Source organism: Aquarana catesbeiana, linkage group LG06 (assembly GCF_042186555.1).
Source record: "Aquarana catesbeiana isolate 2022-GZ linkage group LG06, ASM4218655v1, whole genome shotgun sequence".
NCBI classification, from domain to species: domain Eukaryota; kingdom Metazoa; phylum Chordata; class Amphibia; order Anura; family Ranidae; genus Aquarana; species Aquarana catesbeiana.
In genome coordinates this window covers 328493199-328509627 of record NC_133329.1, presented here as the reverse complement: position 1 = coordinate 328509627, position 16429 = coordinate 328493199, and the positions used below count along the sequence as shown (strand labels likewise).

At 41.1% G+C, this 16429-nt stretch overlaps 1 protein-coding gene across 2 annotated transcripts in view; it reads right to left on the bottom strand.

Annotated features, from left to right (window-relative positions):
* Nucleotides 1–16429, bottom strand: part of PDE11A (phosphodiesterase 11A) — a 988141-nt gene that overhangs the window by 324623 nt on the left and 647089 nt on the right. For both annotated transcript variants that reach the window (XM_073633831.1, XM_073633832.1), the window contains 2 exons: nt 13912–13979; nt 12672–12764 (listed from right to left, as the gene is read on the bottom strand). In XM_073633831.1, coding sequence (XP_073489932.1) covers nt 12672–12764; nt 13912–13979 — 161 coding nt within the window. The remainder of the gene's footprint in view (nt 1–12671; nt 12765–13911; nt 13980–16429) is intronic.

The following is a 16429-nucleotide window of genomic DNA, read 5'->3' as shown; positions in this document are numbered from 1 at the left end:
GATAGGCACAGAAATAATAATCTTTCTATATTGTTAAGCTTATGGTGAGGTATGTCAAAAGAAACCACAGGCCCTCTATTAAAGTGTTTGTCCAGGCATTGCCCAAATGTACCCCAAACCTTCTCCACCCCATCTAGGGCATGTCCTAGCATTATTTTAGTTTTTTTACCTTGCTGTGAACTCAATTCCTATTGAGGAAGGACTGCTTCTAAAACTACACCTTCCAGGAGCCATTCCCTTATACACAGTGTACGGGCAAGCTCTTGGGGGGTCAAGGCATCAGCACTGTTCTGCTGAAAAAAAAAAAAAACAATGCATATATGTGGAGTGGGACAGAGCGTGATGGGGGATAGGTAGAGTTCTAGGCCTCGTTCAGTTTGGGAGATATGCTCTAGTGTAACATCCCAGGGTTTTCCCCCGCCCAGGAGGTACAGGTGACACATACAGCTGGCCATAGAAATGTCTGGCTATACTTGACCGTACTTGGATAGACACCAATGATTTTGAGCATTAGCACATACACACGCATGGGTGTATGACATATTCCATGAACACAACATTTCTGCATTCTGGGAATACATCAAACTCGCATACTCACCAATGCACAAAAGATTTACACCAATGCACAAAAGATTCAGCGTATACCTCAGAAAGGCTGCATACAGCCATTGGTTGAATAGACATAAAAATAGGCATGGGGTATCGATGCCCTAGATCAGTGATGGCAAACCTTGGCACCCCAGATGTTTTGGAACTACATTTCCCATGATGCTCAACTACACTGCAGAGTGCATGAGCAGGGGAAATGTAGTTCCAAAACATCTGGGGTGCCAAGGTTCGCCACCACTGCACTAGATGATGTTCTAGGTGATGAAATGCATTGGACGGAGCCTACTCACGCGAAATCACCATGCCTTCTTGGATTTGGAATCTCTGCTGCACAGCTTGGAACTGTGATTTTTAATGCGCATAAACGTATTTTATCATGTGAGTACAACCTGTAGTGTGTATCTATATTAAAGTTTTTTAGCCGGTTTACACTTTGTGGTTTCCCTCGCTTTGATTCCATGTGGATATTTGGTAATATGTGGTCATAATTGATCCTTCTTACCTTGAAGTGTGAACCAGTCTAATATATTTGAGCCAATTGATATGTATTGGAGTGTTCCCTGAGGAAAGCATTTACAACAGGTGAACTAGACTCTTTTGTCGGGTCATTTCAGTCTGGTAAGAGTGCATTCTCTATAACGGTGATGGTTCACGTGGTTATCATTAGAATCGATGAACATGGCCTCAGTTTAACGGCGCCTGTGGTGTTTCTTTAAAGACACACAATCGGACTATAATGTTCTTTTATTGTTTTCATTTTTCACCTTGATATGGACTTCTGAATTTAGAACATCAATATTGTTTTAGCGTGGCAACATATATATTATAAATTGCATACAGCCATTCACTTTCACAGGTTAGAATTTCCAAGCACCACAGGCACTGTGTTGTCAGCCCCAACAGGAAGTCAGCCACGCCTTTTTAGAAGAGATAAAAAAACGGGGGAATGCACATGTATTGGAGAAATGTACTGAATCAGTTTTTTATTATTTTGACCTAAGATATACTTTAGAGTGAAGTTTATCTTTTTATTTTTTGTTCTACAGCTTTTGTGACATAACCCACCTGAAGTATGTCCCACATCATGTAGGCAGCTGGAAGCTGGAGAACTCCTCACTGTAGGGGTGCCCTCTCTTCTTCATGTGGCTGAACCTCCGGCACTGGGCGGGTTAATATCTTTGGGATCCTGGCTGAGTTGCTGTAGAAAATTTCAACCTGACAAGGACCCACTCCCTCTTCTTTCCTCCTCCATTAAAAAAACATATTTTATTCCTTTCACTGCCTGTAACATGATCTGTGAACGATGGAGAGTCTGGTGAGTCAATGATTTTCTCCCCATTCACAGATCATTTTACAGGAAGTGAGAGCAATCAAATAACTTTTCTCAATGGAAAAGGAGAGAGAAGGGTGCTGGACCTCATAAGCCACTTTTTTCACAGCAGCTTAGCCCAAAGCTATTAACCCCCTTGTACTCCGGAAGTTCAGACACAGGAAGAGGATGGGCCATCCCTGCAGTGAAGATTTCTCCAGGATTCCTCCACGTGCAGTACAAGGGGGATTCTTCATTGCAGGTAAACAAGCTCACTGAAGCTGTAAAATAAAAAATAAAGAAATAAAATAAAAGCTACACTGCAGCTTTAAAATACTAGTAAAAGTACAGCAATGGCTTACTAAAGTAAATCTGCCTCAAACCTGGGAAATGATGTATGATGCTGTATGTTTTACCAACGTAATCCTGTACTTAGAACAAATACACGCCTATAATGACTCCACTCTAGACAAGTAGCTAGTGGTAGCAAGTAGTAAAAGGTAGCTTAATAATCTGCAATTCCAATAACATTTGGTGATATTGTAACTATTTCTTATCTGGCTACAGTATTATTCCTTATTTTGTATAATGGTCCTTCTGAATAGTACTGAATAATTTTGTAGGTAGTGAATATGCTTACTATTGCAGACATAAAGACATAAATTGTCAAATCTTTGCTGCCAAGGTTTTAAATAGGCAACAGTGAAAAAATATTGTACAGTATATCTTAAAGGAAATTGTGTTCTGAAGCACTGCACTTTGAAGAATACTGACTTCCATTATACGTCTTTATACGTCTTTACCAGCAGCGTCACAATACACTGACTCATTTAAACATTAACCACTTGCCTATCGCCGCATGAACATTTACGTCGACAGAATGGCATGGACAGGCAAATGGGCATAAAGGTATGTCCCTTTAAATTTGCCGCTGTGTGGTTGCGCACGCGCGCGACCCTGCCGCGAGCTCCATGAATGTGATTGCAAGTCCCGCAGACTCGATGTCCGCGGGTATATCCTCACGGAGAGGAAGAACGGGGAAATGCTGATGTAAACAAGCATTTTCCCATTCTTCCTAGTGACAGGACACTGATCACAGCTCCCTGTCATCGGGAGCGGTGATCAGAGTCATGACACACGTAGCCCATCCCCCCTACAGTTAGAACACATCCCTAGGACACACTTAATCTCAGCAGCGCCCCCTCCTGGTTAACCCCATTCACTGCCAGTCACATTTACACAGTAATCAATGCATTTTAATCGCACTGATCACTGTATAAATGTGGATGGTCCCAAAATAGCGCCAAAAGTGTTCGATATGTCCTCTATAATGTTGCAGTCATGATAAAAATCGCTGATCACCGCCATTACTAGTAAAAAAATATATATTAATAAAAATGCCATAAAACTATCCCCTATTTTGTTGATGCTATAACTTTTGTGCAAACCAATCAATAAACGCTTATTGCGATATTTTTTACCAAGAATACGTATCGGCCTAAACTGAGGAAAAAAAAAAGTTTTTCTATATATTTTTTGGGGATATTTATTATAGCAAAAAGTAAAAAATAATGCGTTTTTTTCAATATTTACGCTCTTTTTTTATTTATAGCGCAAAAAATAAAAACCACAGAGGTGATCAAATACCACCAAAAGAAAGCTCTATTTGTGGGGAAAAAAGGACGGCAACTTTGTTTGGGAGCCACGTCGTATGACTGTGCAATTGTCAGTTAAAGCGACGCAGTGCCGAAGCGCAAAAAGTGCTCTAGTCTTTGGCCAGCCAAATGGTCCGGGCTGAAGTGGTTAAAGAGTTTCTTTAAAAGAAACGCCACATTATTGACTCCCGAAAAGACTCATTACTTCAGTAAGAGACTAAGAGAGATCATTGATAGATGTTTGCACAATTTACAGAGTCAACAGTGCAGGTAATAGACATTATCACCACTGTAGAAAATATTTATCTATTCGTAAAGTATATGTTCTATAGAGAGAGATCAGCACTGTAGACCCCGGAGAGCAAGAAAATTGAGGTGGTGCTGTTGAATAAGGGAGGTGGAGAAGTGGGAGAACCCCTCCATGATCCTAAAGGTGTTTTGACCTTAAACAGTTGTGGGTTTATACATCTGGTAAGTGGTTTGTGAAGTTGGAGGCTTCACACAGTCAATGCAGGCTTAAAGTGAAAAGTAAAACAGTGGCTGTAAAGCCCATTGGACACTAAAGCACTTGTTTCTTCCATAAGGCAATTTATTTGGGACATTAATACATTATACAGGCATACCCCACTTTTAGGTACACAATGGGGTTTATTTACTAAAGCTGGAAAGTGCAAATTCAGGATCACTTCTGCATAGAAACCATTGAGCTTCTAACCCCAGATTGTTCAATTAAGCTTTGGTAATAAAACCTGGAAGCTCATTGGTTTCTATGCAGAAGTGAGCCTGATTTTGCACTTTCCAGCTTTAGTAAATAAACCCCATTGTGTACTTAAAAGTGGGGTATGCCTGTATTGGTTTGATGTTTCATATATAATCATGTGGTTTTATGTATAATGGGTATTTTTGTATCTAGTATTGAGCACATAATTAGCACTGTATACAGTGGGGACAGAAAGTATTCAGACCCCCTTAAATGTTTCACTCTTTGTTATATTGCAGCCATTTGCTAAAATCATTTAAGTTCATTTTTTTCCCCATTAATGTACACACAGCACCCCATATTGACAGAAAAACACAGAATTGTTGACATTTTTGCAGATTTATTAAAAAAGAAAAACTGAAATATCACATGGTCCTAAGTATTCAGACCCTTTGCTCAGTATTTAGTAGAAGCACCCTTTTGATCTAATACAGCCATGAGTCTTTTTGGCAAAGATGCAACAAGTTTTTCACACCTGGATTTGGGGTTCCTCTACCATTCCTCCTTGCAGATCCTCTCCAGTTCTGTCAGGTTGGTTGGTAAATGTTGGTGGACAGCCATTTTAGGTCTCTCCAGAGATGCTCAATTGGGTTTAAGTCAGGGCTCTGGCTGGGCCATTCAAGAACAGTCACGGAGTTGTTGTGAAGCCACTCCTTCGTTATTTTAGCTGTGTACTTAGGGTCATTGTCTTGTTGGAAGGTAAACCTTCGGCCCAGTCTGAGGTCCTGAGCACTCTGGAGAAGGTTTTCGTCCAGGATATCCCTGTACTTGGCCGCATTCATCTTTCCCTCGATTGCAACCAGTCGTCCTGTCCCTGCAGCTGAAAAACACCCCCACAGCATGATGCTGCCACCACCATGCTTCACTGTTGGGACTGTATTGGACAGGTGATGAGCAGTGCCTGGTTTTCTCCATACATACCGCTTAGAATTAAGGCCAAAAAGTTCTATCTTGGTCTTATCAGACCAGAGAATCTTATTTCTCACCATCTTGGAGTCCTTCAGGTGTTTTTTTAGCAAACTCCATGCGGGCTTTCATGCGTCTTGCACTGAGGAGAGGCTTCCGTCAGGCCACTCTGCCATAAAGCCCCGACTGGTGGGTGGCTGCAGTGATGGTTGACTTTCTACAACTTTCTCCCATCTCCCGACTGCATCTCTGGAGCTCAGCCACAGTGATCTTTGGGTTCTTCTTTACCTCTCTCACCAAGGCTCTTCTCCCCCGATAGCTCAGTTTGGCTGGATGGCCAGCTCTAGGAAGGTTTCTTCCATTTAAGGAATATGGAGGCCACTGTGCTCTTAGGAACCGTAAGTGCAGCAGAAATGTTTTTGTAACCTTGGCCAGATCTGTGCCTTGCCACAATTCTGTCTCTGAGCTCTTCAGGCAGGTCCTTTGACCCCATAATTCTCATTTGCTCTGACATGCACTGTGAGCTGTAAGGTCTTATATAGACAGGTGTGTGGCTTTCCTAATCAAGTCCAATCAGTATAATCAAACACAGCTGGACTCAAATGAAGGTGTAGAACCATCTCAAGGATGATCAGAGGAAATGGACAGCACCTGAGTTAAATATATGAGTGTCACAGCAAAGGGTCTGAATACTTAGGACCATGTGATATTTCAGTTTTTCTTTTTTAATAAATCTGCAAAAATGTCAACAATTCTGTGTTTTTCTGTCAATATGGGGTGCTGTGTGTACATTAATGAGGAAAAAAAATGAATTTAAATGATTTTAGCAAATGGCTGCAATATAACAAAGAGTGAAAAATTTAAGTGGGTCTGAATACTTTCCGTCCCCACTGTATAAAATTGTTTATTTATATATATATTTTTTATATAAAGTTTAGATGAGTGCTGTATTTATTTAACTTATATCATAGTTGACCATCCATCCTGCCACCATTGTAATTGACAGTGGACAACAGTGGGTGAATTTCATAGACACTATTGAGCTGTCTGACAGCATAGCTCCCAACTGTCCATGATTTGGAACAAACACCGTCTGTCCCTCTTTCCTCCTAATTTGTCCCTTATTTTGGTCTGATCTATATAGTTGTATATAAAATGCACTTTTTATTTCTCAAAAAGTCTTCCCAATGCTAAACCTTTCATCAATTTCTAGCTTGTAAATTTCAAAAACAGTATAAAGGAATAGTAGTGGTAGAAAATAAAGCACTTATGGGTTTAACTAATCAAATTCTCCTTTAAGGGGGCGTGGCAGGCTGTGTGTCCTATGCTTACATACTTTTGCTAATAGGTATTTTTGTTCATATCGCAAAGAGTTGGGAGGTATGTTGACAGGTATGGAATCTCTGCCCACTGCCATCCCCTGTCAAGTCTATAGTCACATAGAGTTCCCATCACGCTCTGCCCACACTGCAATAAAAATCTACGGCTTATGTGCCTGTCTGTGTAATAGGCTCACTGGCCAAGAGGTGAGTCCAGTAATATTGAGTCTCAGTGTCGACTGCCTCCTGTGATGAATTCATGTACAGTACATGTTCCTGACTGGTACATGAATCTCACAATTAACAATTAATCAAACAGTACCACACAGACATCCATAGATAACCCTTGGACAGGTGCTTGGCTTTATGATGGTACCATACAAAATCCTGAAATTAAGAGAAAACCAGCACATCGAGAAGTAGAATCTTAAGCAGGATTTACTGAAGTCCCATATCAGCAAAAAAATTTACAGCAACATTTCAAGTGCACAGTGGCCCTCTTTTTCAAGGTAACAGAGTCACCCTAAAAAAGAAGGCTGTCATATAGTTACATAGTTATATAGTAGGTGAGGTTGCAAAAAGACACAAGTCCATCAAGTACAACCTATGTGTGTGATCAGGGCCGCCATCAGGGGGGTACAACCGTCACAACTGTAAGGGGCTCCGAGGCCCGAGGGGCCCGCCTGGGCCAGAAGAAGGCAGGATGGGTGAAGGGGAGCCGTGTTGTGCATTACAGAAACAATTTCACAGCTTCTGCTGTTCTCCTGTCATTGAGCAAAGACATCAAGCTCTTTACTGCCACCTCTGGCTACTATGTGTATGTGCATCCCTTGTGTGATCTGTACCTAGCTTCTCAGCAACATGTCAGCTTTGTGAAAATGGGACTAGGTAGGAAGACCTTATTTACAAGTAGGGGCTGTGAGGGAGGCTGTTTGTGTACAGGGAGGGGCCAGAGCTTTGTGTGTTTACAGGTTTGTGTATTTGAGGGGCTGCCATATATACAGGTGTGTGTGTGTGTGGAGAGGCTGACATATATACAGGTGTGTGTGTGGAGAGGCTGACATATATACAGGTGTGTGTGGGGGGGCTGGCATATATACAGGTGGGGGGCTGATATATGTGAGTGTGTGTGGGGAGGCTGACATATATACAGGTGTTGGGGGGGTCAAATATATACAGGAGTATGAGGGGGCTGATATATACAGGTGGGGTGTAGGGCTGACATATATACAGGTGTGCGGGGGGGCTGACATACATACAGGTGTATGAGGGGGCTGACATAGATACAGGTGTGAGGGGGTCTTATATATACAGGTGGGAGGTGGGCCTGTCATATATACAGATGTGTGGGGGGGCGCTGACATATATACAGGTGTGGGGGGCTGACATATATACAGGTGTGTGGGGGGGCTGACATACATACAGGTGTATGAGGGGGCTGACATAGATACAGGTGTGAGGGGGTCTTATATATACAGGTGGGAGGTGGGCCTGTCATATATACAGATGTGTGGGGGGGCGCTGACATATATACAGGTGTGGGGGGCTGACATATATACAGGTGTGTGGGGGGGCTGACATATATACAGGTGTGAGGGGGGCTGATATATACAGGTGTGTGGGGGGCTGACATATATACAGGTGTGTGGGGGCTGACATATATACAGGTGTGAGGGGGACTGATATATACAGGTGTGTGGGGGCTGACATATATACAGGTGTGAGGGGGACTGATATATACAGGTGTGTGGGGGCTGACATATATACAGGTGTGAGGGGGGCTGATATATATAGGTGGTGGATGGGGCGGACATATATACAGGTGTGTGTGTGGGGGGGGGGGGGGCGCTGACATATATACAGCAATAATGGCCAGACGGAATTCTAAGGCCTCATGCACACCTTAATTGTTAAAATAACATTATAAAAACGCCAGTAGCTTAGCAATGAGTTTTCCAATGTTTTTCAATGTTTTTGCAATAGCGGTTTTTAGAGTATTTGAGTGTTTTTGAGTGCTTATTGGCGTTTATCAGCGTTTTTTTTTTACGTTAGAAGTTTGAGTTAAAAACTCCTCTCAGAACCCACTAGTTTTGTTTTTTTTTTAAAGCCGAAAAACGCCCTATCCAAAAACTGCTGATAACAGCCTATATGTGCATGGACACATAAGATAACATGATGGGGAGTTTATTGACTGAAGAAAAAAATGTCTGAAGCCAAAAACAGCTTAAAGAGGAAGTAAACCCTGATGGGTTTTCATTCCTCTTTGTTTCCCTGCAAAGGTAAAGCATAATGGGCTACTATGCATCGCATAGTAGCCCATTATGTGTCACTTTCCTGAAACCGAAGCCTGCGATGTCCCCGATGTCTCCGCTGGCTGGAAGCGTCCATCTTCAGCCCTCTTCCTTCCGGGGCCGCGAACTCCAGTTCTGTGACTGGCCGGAGTCGCGTGACATCACGTCCCATGTGCGTGGGAGCTGCCATTCACGGCATGACCCCAGCTAGAAACGGCACAGCGTGCCCTTTCTAAAGTGCGCATGTGCGGAATACATCAGCGCATGAGGAGAAGAACTCATTGTACGGGGAATTGTAAATATCTCCTAAACCGTGTAAGTTTAGGAGATATTTCCAGCACCTACAGGTAAGCCTTAATCTAGGCTTAGGTGTAGGTGAAAGTGGTTGTACAGGGTGTACAACCACTTTAAGAGTGTCTTTGACACTAATTCCAATGTCTGTGCTTATGGGCTGTTCTGCAATAGCAGATTTCAGCAGCAGATGGCGATACAAGTGAAAGTTTTTTTTTCTGGGAAACCTCCTTTGCTTTTTGTTATGTGGCTAACAGGTTCTACATAGTTCTACATAGTTCTGTTTATTTATGTATGCATTTAAATTACAGCACATCTTGTACATTCTTAAACATAACAACCTAACTTGAAAGTCATTTTAACAAATTCCTAAATTAGAATTACATATGTTCAGCAGTTTGTCAGTTTGAATTACAGTCAATTGTCAGTAATCAGTAAAGCAGTGTTATCTAAATACAGCTTTCTCTGTCTCCCCCCCACTCCATATGTTGGTGACAGTATTTGTATAGAGATGCATACTGTCCCTACCATGCCTAGATGTAACTAGGTATTGTGGTGTTTAAGCAATAACCCCTTCCCCTATTTTTTTATTCTGTCTAGCACAATAAATAACTGCTAACAACTGAACAATTATTTAAAGTGCAATTAAGCCCACCAATTGAACTGGTTCTCAATGCCGTGAATGTCACAGTTGCTTGTGCTTTCAACCAAACTATCAAGCTAACAAATGGCTGGTTTCATAACTGATCCAATAGAAGCTAAGGTGGCGCTACCAGCTACCTTACCATAAAGAATAGGAGGTTTACATTCTACTTTACTTGTTAAAGTGTACCCCTAGGCAAAACCTTTGTTTTAGTTTTGTATAGAGTCAGGGAGAGTTAGACCCCCTGTGACATTTTTATTGCTGTCTGTGCCCCCATTTGGGTGATTCTCCACTCTATTTGTGCTGGTGATCACTGTCACCCAGGAAGAAAGGAAGAAGGATTCCAAGCTGCCCCCAAGAAAAGAGGTGAAAACAACTGTTTCAAATTATTGATTATTTTTATCAAGTTGTTATAGGTAACGTTCCATATATATAATATTTAGTATATCACTGCAATACATGCACATTTCCTCAACCAGTGTGGCAAAATTTCTCATCCTCCTAACTTTTTGTTTGATCTAACAACACAGTGGCTTTTCTCCATTGACACCCCTTGGAGCGTTATCAGCCCTGCCCACTGGATTACAGTCCTCAATGCATACATTTTTTTGTTTACCATTAAAATCGTGCTGCTGCCTTGACTTCTAATGGCCTGTCCATACACCTTTCATTCTTGGGAGGTGTAATTCTGGGGGTGTGCCTAAATCAGTAAGAACTGAACTCCTTGCAACTTCCCCTGCAAACCTTCTACAAGGCTGGTGATGGATGTCACAAGGAGCAATGTAAGCAATTTTTTTGCTACAGGAACAAGATAAAAAATGCTAGGACATGCTCTAGGGTGGAAAGAGGTTTGGGGTTAAATTGGTAATGCCTTGAAATGAACTTTAATGGATTATTGCACTTTCACACAGATTACATAGAATATTTCTTTACCCTTGACCTAAAGTAACCAACCCTTTCCTGCACCAGATATTTACTTACCTGCAGCAGGATATGGCCCCATAGATATCAATGGGGTTTGACAGTGTAAGTGGTAAAGTAACTCTCAAAAAGGCAGCCATTTCTACTAATGGTGAAAGTTTTTAGAAGGGAGTTTTTTTTATAATTTTTGAACAAATAAAATGTTTTGGGGATACTGTACATTTTATGGGAAATTATTTTTTTTTAGAAACGTTATATTTTCATTAAAATTATTTTTTTTAAATGATTTATGCAGTTAAGAACAACCAGTATAGCTTTGGTATAGTAAGATATCATTCCACATAAAACAGGTGAGGACTAATATGTCAACCAAGGTTACAATATCCAATAAGCAGCTTCTCGGAAGGACAACTATGACTTAATTTAGCAGTCATGTCACATTGTTTGGGGAATATAAAATATAGAAGGCAAAAGGATTAAGAAAAGTAAGAAAAATAGGAACAAGCAGAAGGTCTCCATGGGGACTCGACTGCTTCTTCTGGGCCACCTCCTGGGAATTATACATCCAAGGAAGCCAAACTTTTTCAGTGATATCCATTTTGTCATTCACTATAGCCTTGTTTCTTGTTCATCGCTATTCATGGCAATTTATGTTTAAGATACTAAGAAATAACAGTGGTGGCTTTCTAAACTCTTGCAATTACCACTTTTATTGAGGCTGTTGATTTCCATATAAAGGGCATCTGTACTATTATGTAAACTAAAGCTTTAAAGGAAGAGGGTGGGCTGTAACTGGTTCTAACATTGATAAAGAATTTAGTGTATTTTGGAAAATGATGCTTAAAGTGAACCTGGTGCCCTGCTATACCTTTAATACCGACTTTTAGAGACCAGAATTAGGTATTTGTTCACTACTAAAATATAGATAAAGGCAAAATTTTTCTTAGTTTTGGATGGAGTGGAGATGGATTACACAGGTTTTTATGGTTGTCTGTGGCCCTGTTAGGGAGAGTCACCTTCTCTATTTGCCCTGTTTATCACCGACAGTGAAAGTGAAAGAATATCACAAATTTGGGGTTTTTACCAGAACAGGAATGATTGGAAGTCTTCCATTGAGGACATTAGTTCTGGTGACCCTGGTAACAACTAGGGATCCCCTCACTTTAAAGGGATTTCCTATCACTTTCCATTGTGGCTACGGGACAGAAAGTGAAGCGTAATCTCCCCAATGGAATGCAGATGGCTACAAAAATAAATAAAAATGACAGCCGTTACCCTCCATTACTCTATCCCAAACAAAGAAAAGTTTTTTCCTTTAATTCTACTTTGATGTTCAAACAACATGACATGGTGTGTTCTACAAACGATCCCAACCACTCAGTTTCCCAACAATGCTCCACCCACCAAAGTATGCCGGCTGTGGGTGTTCCATGATCTGCTGACAATTGTAGCACTAAAAGCAAAATTGGAGCTGCTCAACTTCTGAAAACAAAAACATTTATTTGATGTTATCCAATACAGGGAAAATCCACCTGCTCCTCTTACGTGTTTCACTTCATCATGAGCATAATCTTATGATTAAGCTCCTGAAAAGTTAATCGTGTAAGGCAGCAGCTGATTTTTCCCTGTATCAGATAAAATCAATAAACATATTTTAGACTTTTAGAAACTGAGTGGCTCCTCTTTTGCTTTCAGTGCTACAAAGGTGTATTTTAGTCCTCACTGCCTACATTTTGTTTTACTGTTATTATACCAACCAACCAAAAAAATGTCAAGGATTTTTTTTCATTTGGAAAAATTCAGTCATTGGTTTTTATACCAGAACATCTAAATCTAATTTCTTTACAAGGTGTCTAGTGGAATGTTTGGGGATCTTGGATTAATAAAGTGCTACTGAGAAATGTATGTTGAGGTAGTGCAGCCTGCATCCTTTGTAAGATATATTTTACGTTATATTATATACTTACATCTAAAGCGACTGACTGCTTTGCCCATGATTTCTTTACTTGGTCGTACATAATCGTGTTGTTAATACCAAGGCCACAAAATATAACAAAAGCCTAAAGAAAAGTAAAAAGTACAATTAAGTCCAAATCTCACTCAGTTTCTGGATTGATCTATCAAACTGCAAATTAAAGGCTAAAACTGGGTATACACGTTCAGTAAAAACTGACTGATCCCTGCATCAACATGTTTAATGCAGTGATCTTGCCCTCTCAGCATTTCCCTTTATCAGAATACACAGACCAGGACTCCATCCATTGGCTGAAAGCACTGATCAAATTCTGGTTTTCCAGCATGAACAGTAAGTGGTCACAAGGACTGAAAGTCGTCCGGATCACGCTGAGCTGGCCAATTATGGTTCCATGTATATACTGCTGTAGTCTACCATTCCTCCTAATGCTACTGTTTTGTCCAACTTCAGAATAAGAGGGATGCTTTGAAGTACATTTGTACTGTGAGAATATGGAGTCTCTGACCTTTCCTGTTGAAAATGCTGGCTTTCTGGCTGTGGTGGTGATTTAAGGCTTTCCAGACCAGTGGCGGCCCATCCATACAGGGAGCAGGGGCGCAGCCCCCTAATCCGTGTGCTCGCCCCCTAATCTACATGCCGGGTGCCGGATGCATGGATTTCAATGGTTTTTTTTTTTAGAAGCAGATGATTAGTGCTTGAGGCTCTAATTGGCTTAAAAAAAGGGGTGGGCTCGGGGCAGAGCCCACCCAGTTGTGTGACAATAGCGAATTAATATTCCCTATTGTCTTCCTGATTCTCCTTCTGGCCAATCAGGAAGCGGGTCCTGAGACCTGATTGGTCAAGAGAAGAAGCGCTCCTATTGGAGGAGAAGAGGAAGAGAGGCAGGGGAAGCTGCCATGAAGCAGAGGAGGAGGAGACGCCGGGTGAACCCACCGCCCGAGGAAGCGCTGGCCACGACCTAGATGGGGAAAGTGCTTGGTCGGTGACCTACCCACCGACCAACGGGGGAGGCTGGGGGGTGGCGGGTGAATTGTTTGCAGCCACCCCCAAAAAAATATAGCTCCAGCCGCCACTGTTCCAGACTTTCTATGGCACTGGTCTACCAGTAGAGCAAACTTAAACTTCCCCACTCTATGGCAAAAGAAAAACATTTTTGTCTGAACTGCCACATTAAGTTGGATTGTGTGTATTAGTAAAGTATGGCATATTTCTCTGCAAGGTTGTTTCCTTACCTCGAACAGTCTTTGATCTGCATCATCAAATGGCTTTCCATCTAGTCTATTTAATACTTGTGCCACACCTAAAATATATAAAATAACGCAGTAGTAAAATTCTGAAAAGCAGTTACAATGGCTCTCTGTTAATAAATGTATTAATGGAATCAGCAGAACAGGACCCAGTACAGGAAGAAAAAAACTGAAGGATATTGGTTATTCATGGAAGCAGCAGTCATTATTTGAAATTAATTGTTTTCTTTATTTGTTTAAACTGGTGTCAAAATTGTCCTATGAGTTTATTATTTTTCTACTTTCACTTGTTGGATGGCGACTTGGTGAGGGAGTCTAAAGGATCCCAGTATCTGTTAACTGAAAGCCCAAGTAAATTTTCAGTTCAAATCAGCTAAATACATTTAAAGTGGAAGTAAACCCTCCTATCGTTTTCAGCCAAGGAATCTGCCATCTTGGCTTCTGTTTAATCTTCAACTGTCATTGTTCAACTGTCTGCACATGTGATCAGTTATGACACCAGCCATTGGATGGTTTTACAGTTTGGTTGAGGACACATCCAATGGGACAGTTACATTCCCGGCATATGCCAGAAATGTAAGTTTTTCTTAAACTGTTAAATCTATATGTTTACTTCCACTTTAAGGAGTATCAAAACAAAAGGTGTGCTAAGTCTTACAATTCATTTTCTTTCTAAAGCTTCCACAGACTGAGTAAGGAAGCCTGTGTCTTCCCAGCAGCTGTAGAGTGGGACATTTGATGTGGGGAAAGCACGCCCCCCTACTGAATCAGACCTATAGGAGTGCAATCGGCAAAGCTCCTGCTCCCTGCTGAACGGAGAGTTCTGGCTCTGATTCAGCGTGTTGGACCTCTGCAAAGAGGTACCTGCTTCTCCACAGAGGAAGCATGACTGCATGGGACATGCATTTCTGCTCAGGCTGTGGCTGCTTTTAAAAAAAAATATACTGTTATGCCCTGTACACACGATCGGACTTTCCGACAACAAAAACCGTGGATTTTTGTTCGAAGGTCGTTGTCTCCAACTTGTCTTGCATACACACGGTCACACAAATGTTGGCCAACAATTACGAACGTAGTGACATACAAGACGTACGTGATATCTCCATTATGAAGGCTAGTTTAACAAGACCAAGCGCTTCCAGCTTGTACTTGATTCCGAGCATGCGTGGACTTTTGTGTGACGGACTTGTGTACATACGATCGGAAAGTCCGACAACAAAAATTTGTTGGCGGAAAATTTGAGAACCTGCTAGCCAACATTTGTTGGTGGAAAGTCCGAGAACAAATGTTCGATGGAGCATACACACGGTTGGACTTTCTGCCAACAAGCTCACATCCAACATTTGTTGGCATAAGACTTTGCTCACATTTTATTTTGATTCAATTTGAAGTGAAAGTTCTCTGAGTTTTAAGCAGGGGGTGGTAACGTACATATAACCTACCTGTTGCTTCCTGCGCCACCTTTTTGGGATAGCAGAACAGCCCAGTGACCATAAGTTTTATGATTTGAGGAGAGCTCATTGTTTTTGGCATCCACACAAAATGAAAGGGCATAGGGGCTAATACTGACACAGGAAGACCTACATAGTCAAAATCAGACATGATTTTGCTTAGCAAAAATGTTTACAAAGAAAAAGAATAAAAGATTGATGTGCATCAGAAAGGGCTGTAATTTGTGGCAGCATATTTAATTTCTGAACATATGTATTGTGAAAAGGTTAATCAAGATGCAATTCATATAAACAGGTCAGGGCATATTTATGTGCTTTCATGTGCTTAACGCATCATTAGAATTCATGGAAAGCATAGGACATCCAAAATCACATTCATTTTAAAAGGTCCTCTTTGCATTTGTGTGCTGTCAAGCAAAGCACTCAAATCAAGACCTGCGTGCCGCATTTAGGGGTCTTGAGTTCAAACCGCACAAAAGTGTGAAAACTACCACTTTGTAATTTATATATTGCTGGGAAAATAAGGGAGGCACACAATGAATTATACAACAGTGCAATATTTAAAGAATTTGTCACCCGCTTAGTGCGTCTGCAAGGCTCTTTCTAAAATGATAAAAGTCACTCATCAAAGCAGCCTGGCTAAGTTATTGCTTTTGGTTGAAAGATTATTAGTCAGTCAGTAAATTTGCTGGACTAATGTAGGAGGTGCTTTACTGCTTGAGCTGTCCATCCAATTATATGCAGAAGAAATGTCAACACTGGATGGGCATTCAGTTTGTATATGCATATAGAATCCTACGATTCTGATGCTGTATTTTGTAGGATATAGAAACCTTTTTTTAACTAAAAAGGGCACAAAATGGAACTGAATAACTATACAGAGACAAAGCATAAACTTTACACACATAAATAGGTCCCATTAAAATGACCATAGGCACACAATGAATGCTTAAGTTATCATTCTAGAGAAATACATAAGCTCTCATTGCTGACCTGTAAATGCTAAATAACTGGCTTTCATGCAGCTCCTTTGGCTTCAATGTTTTCACAGA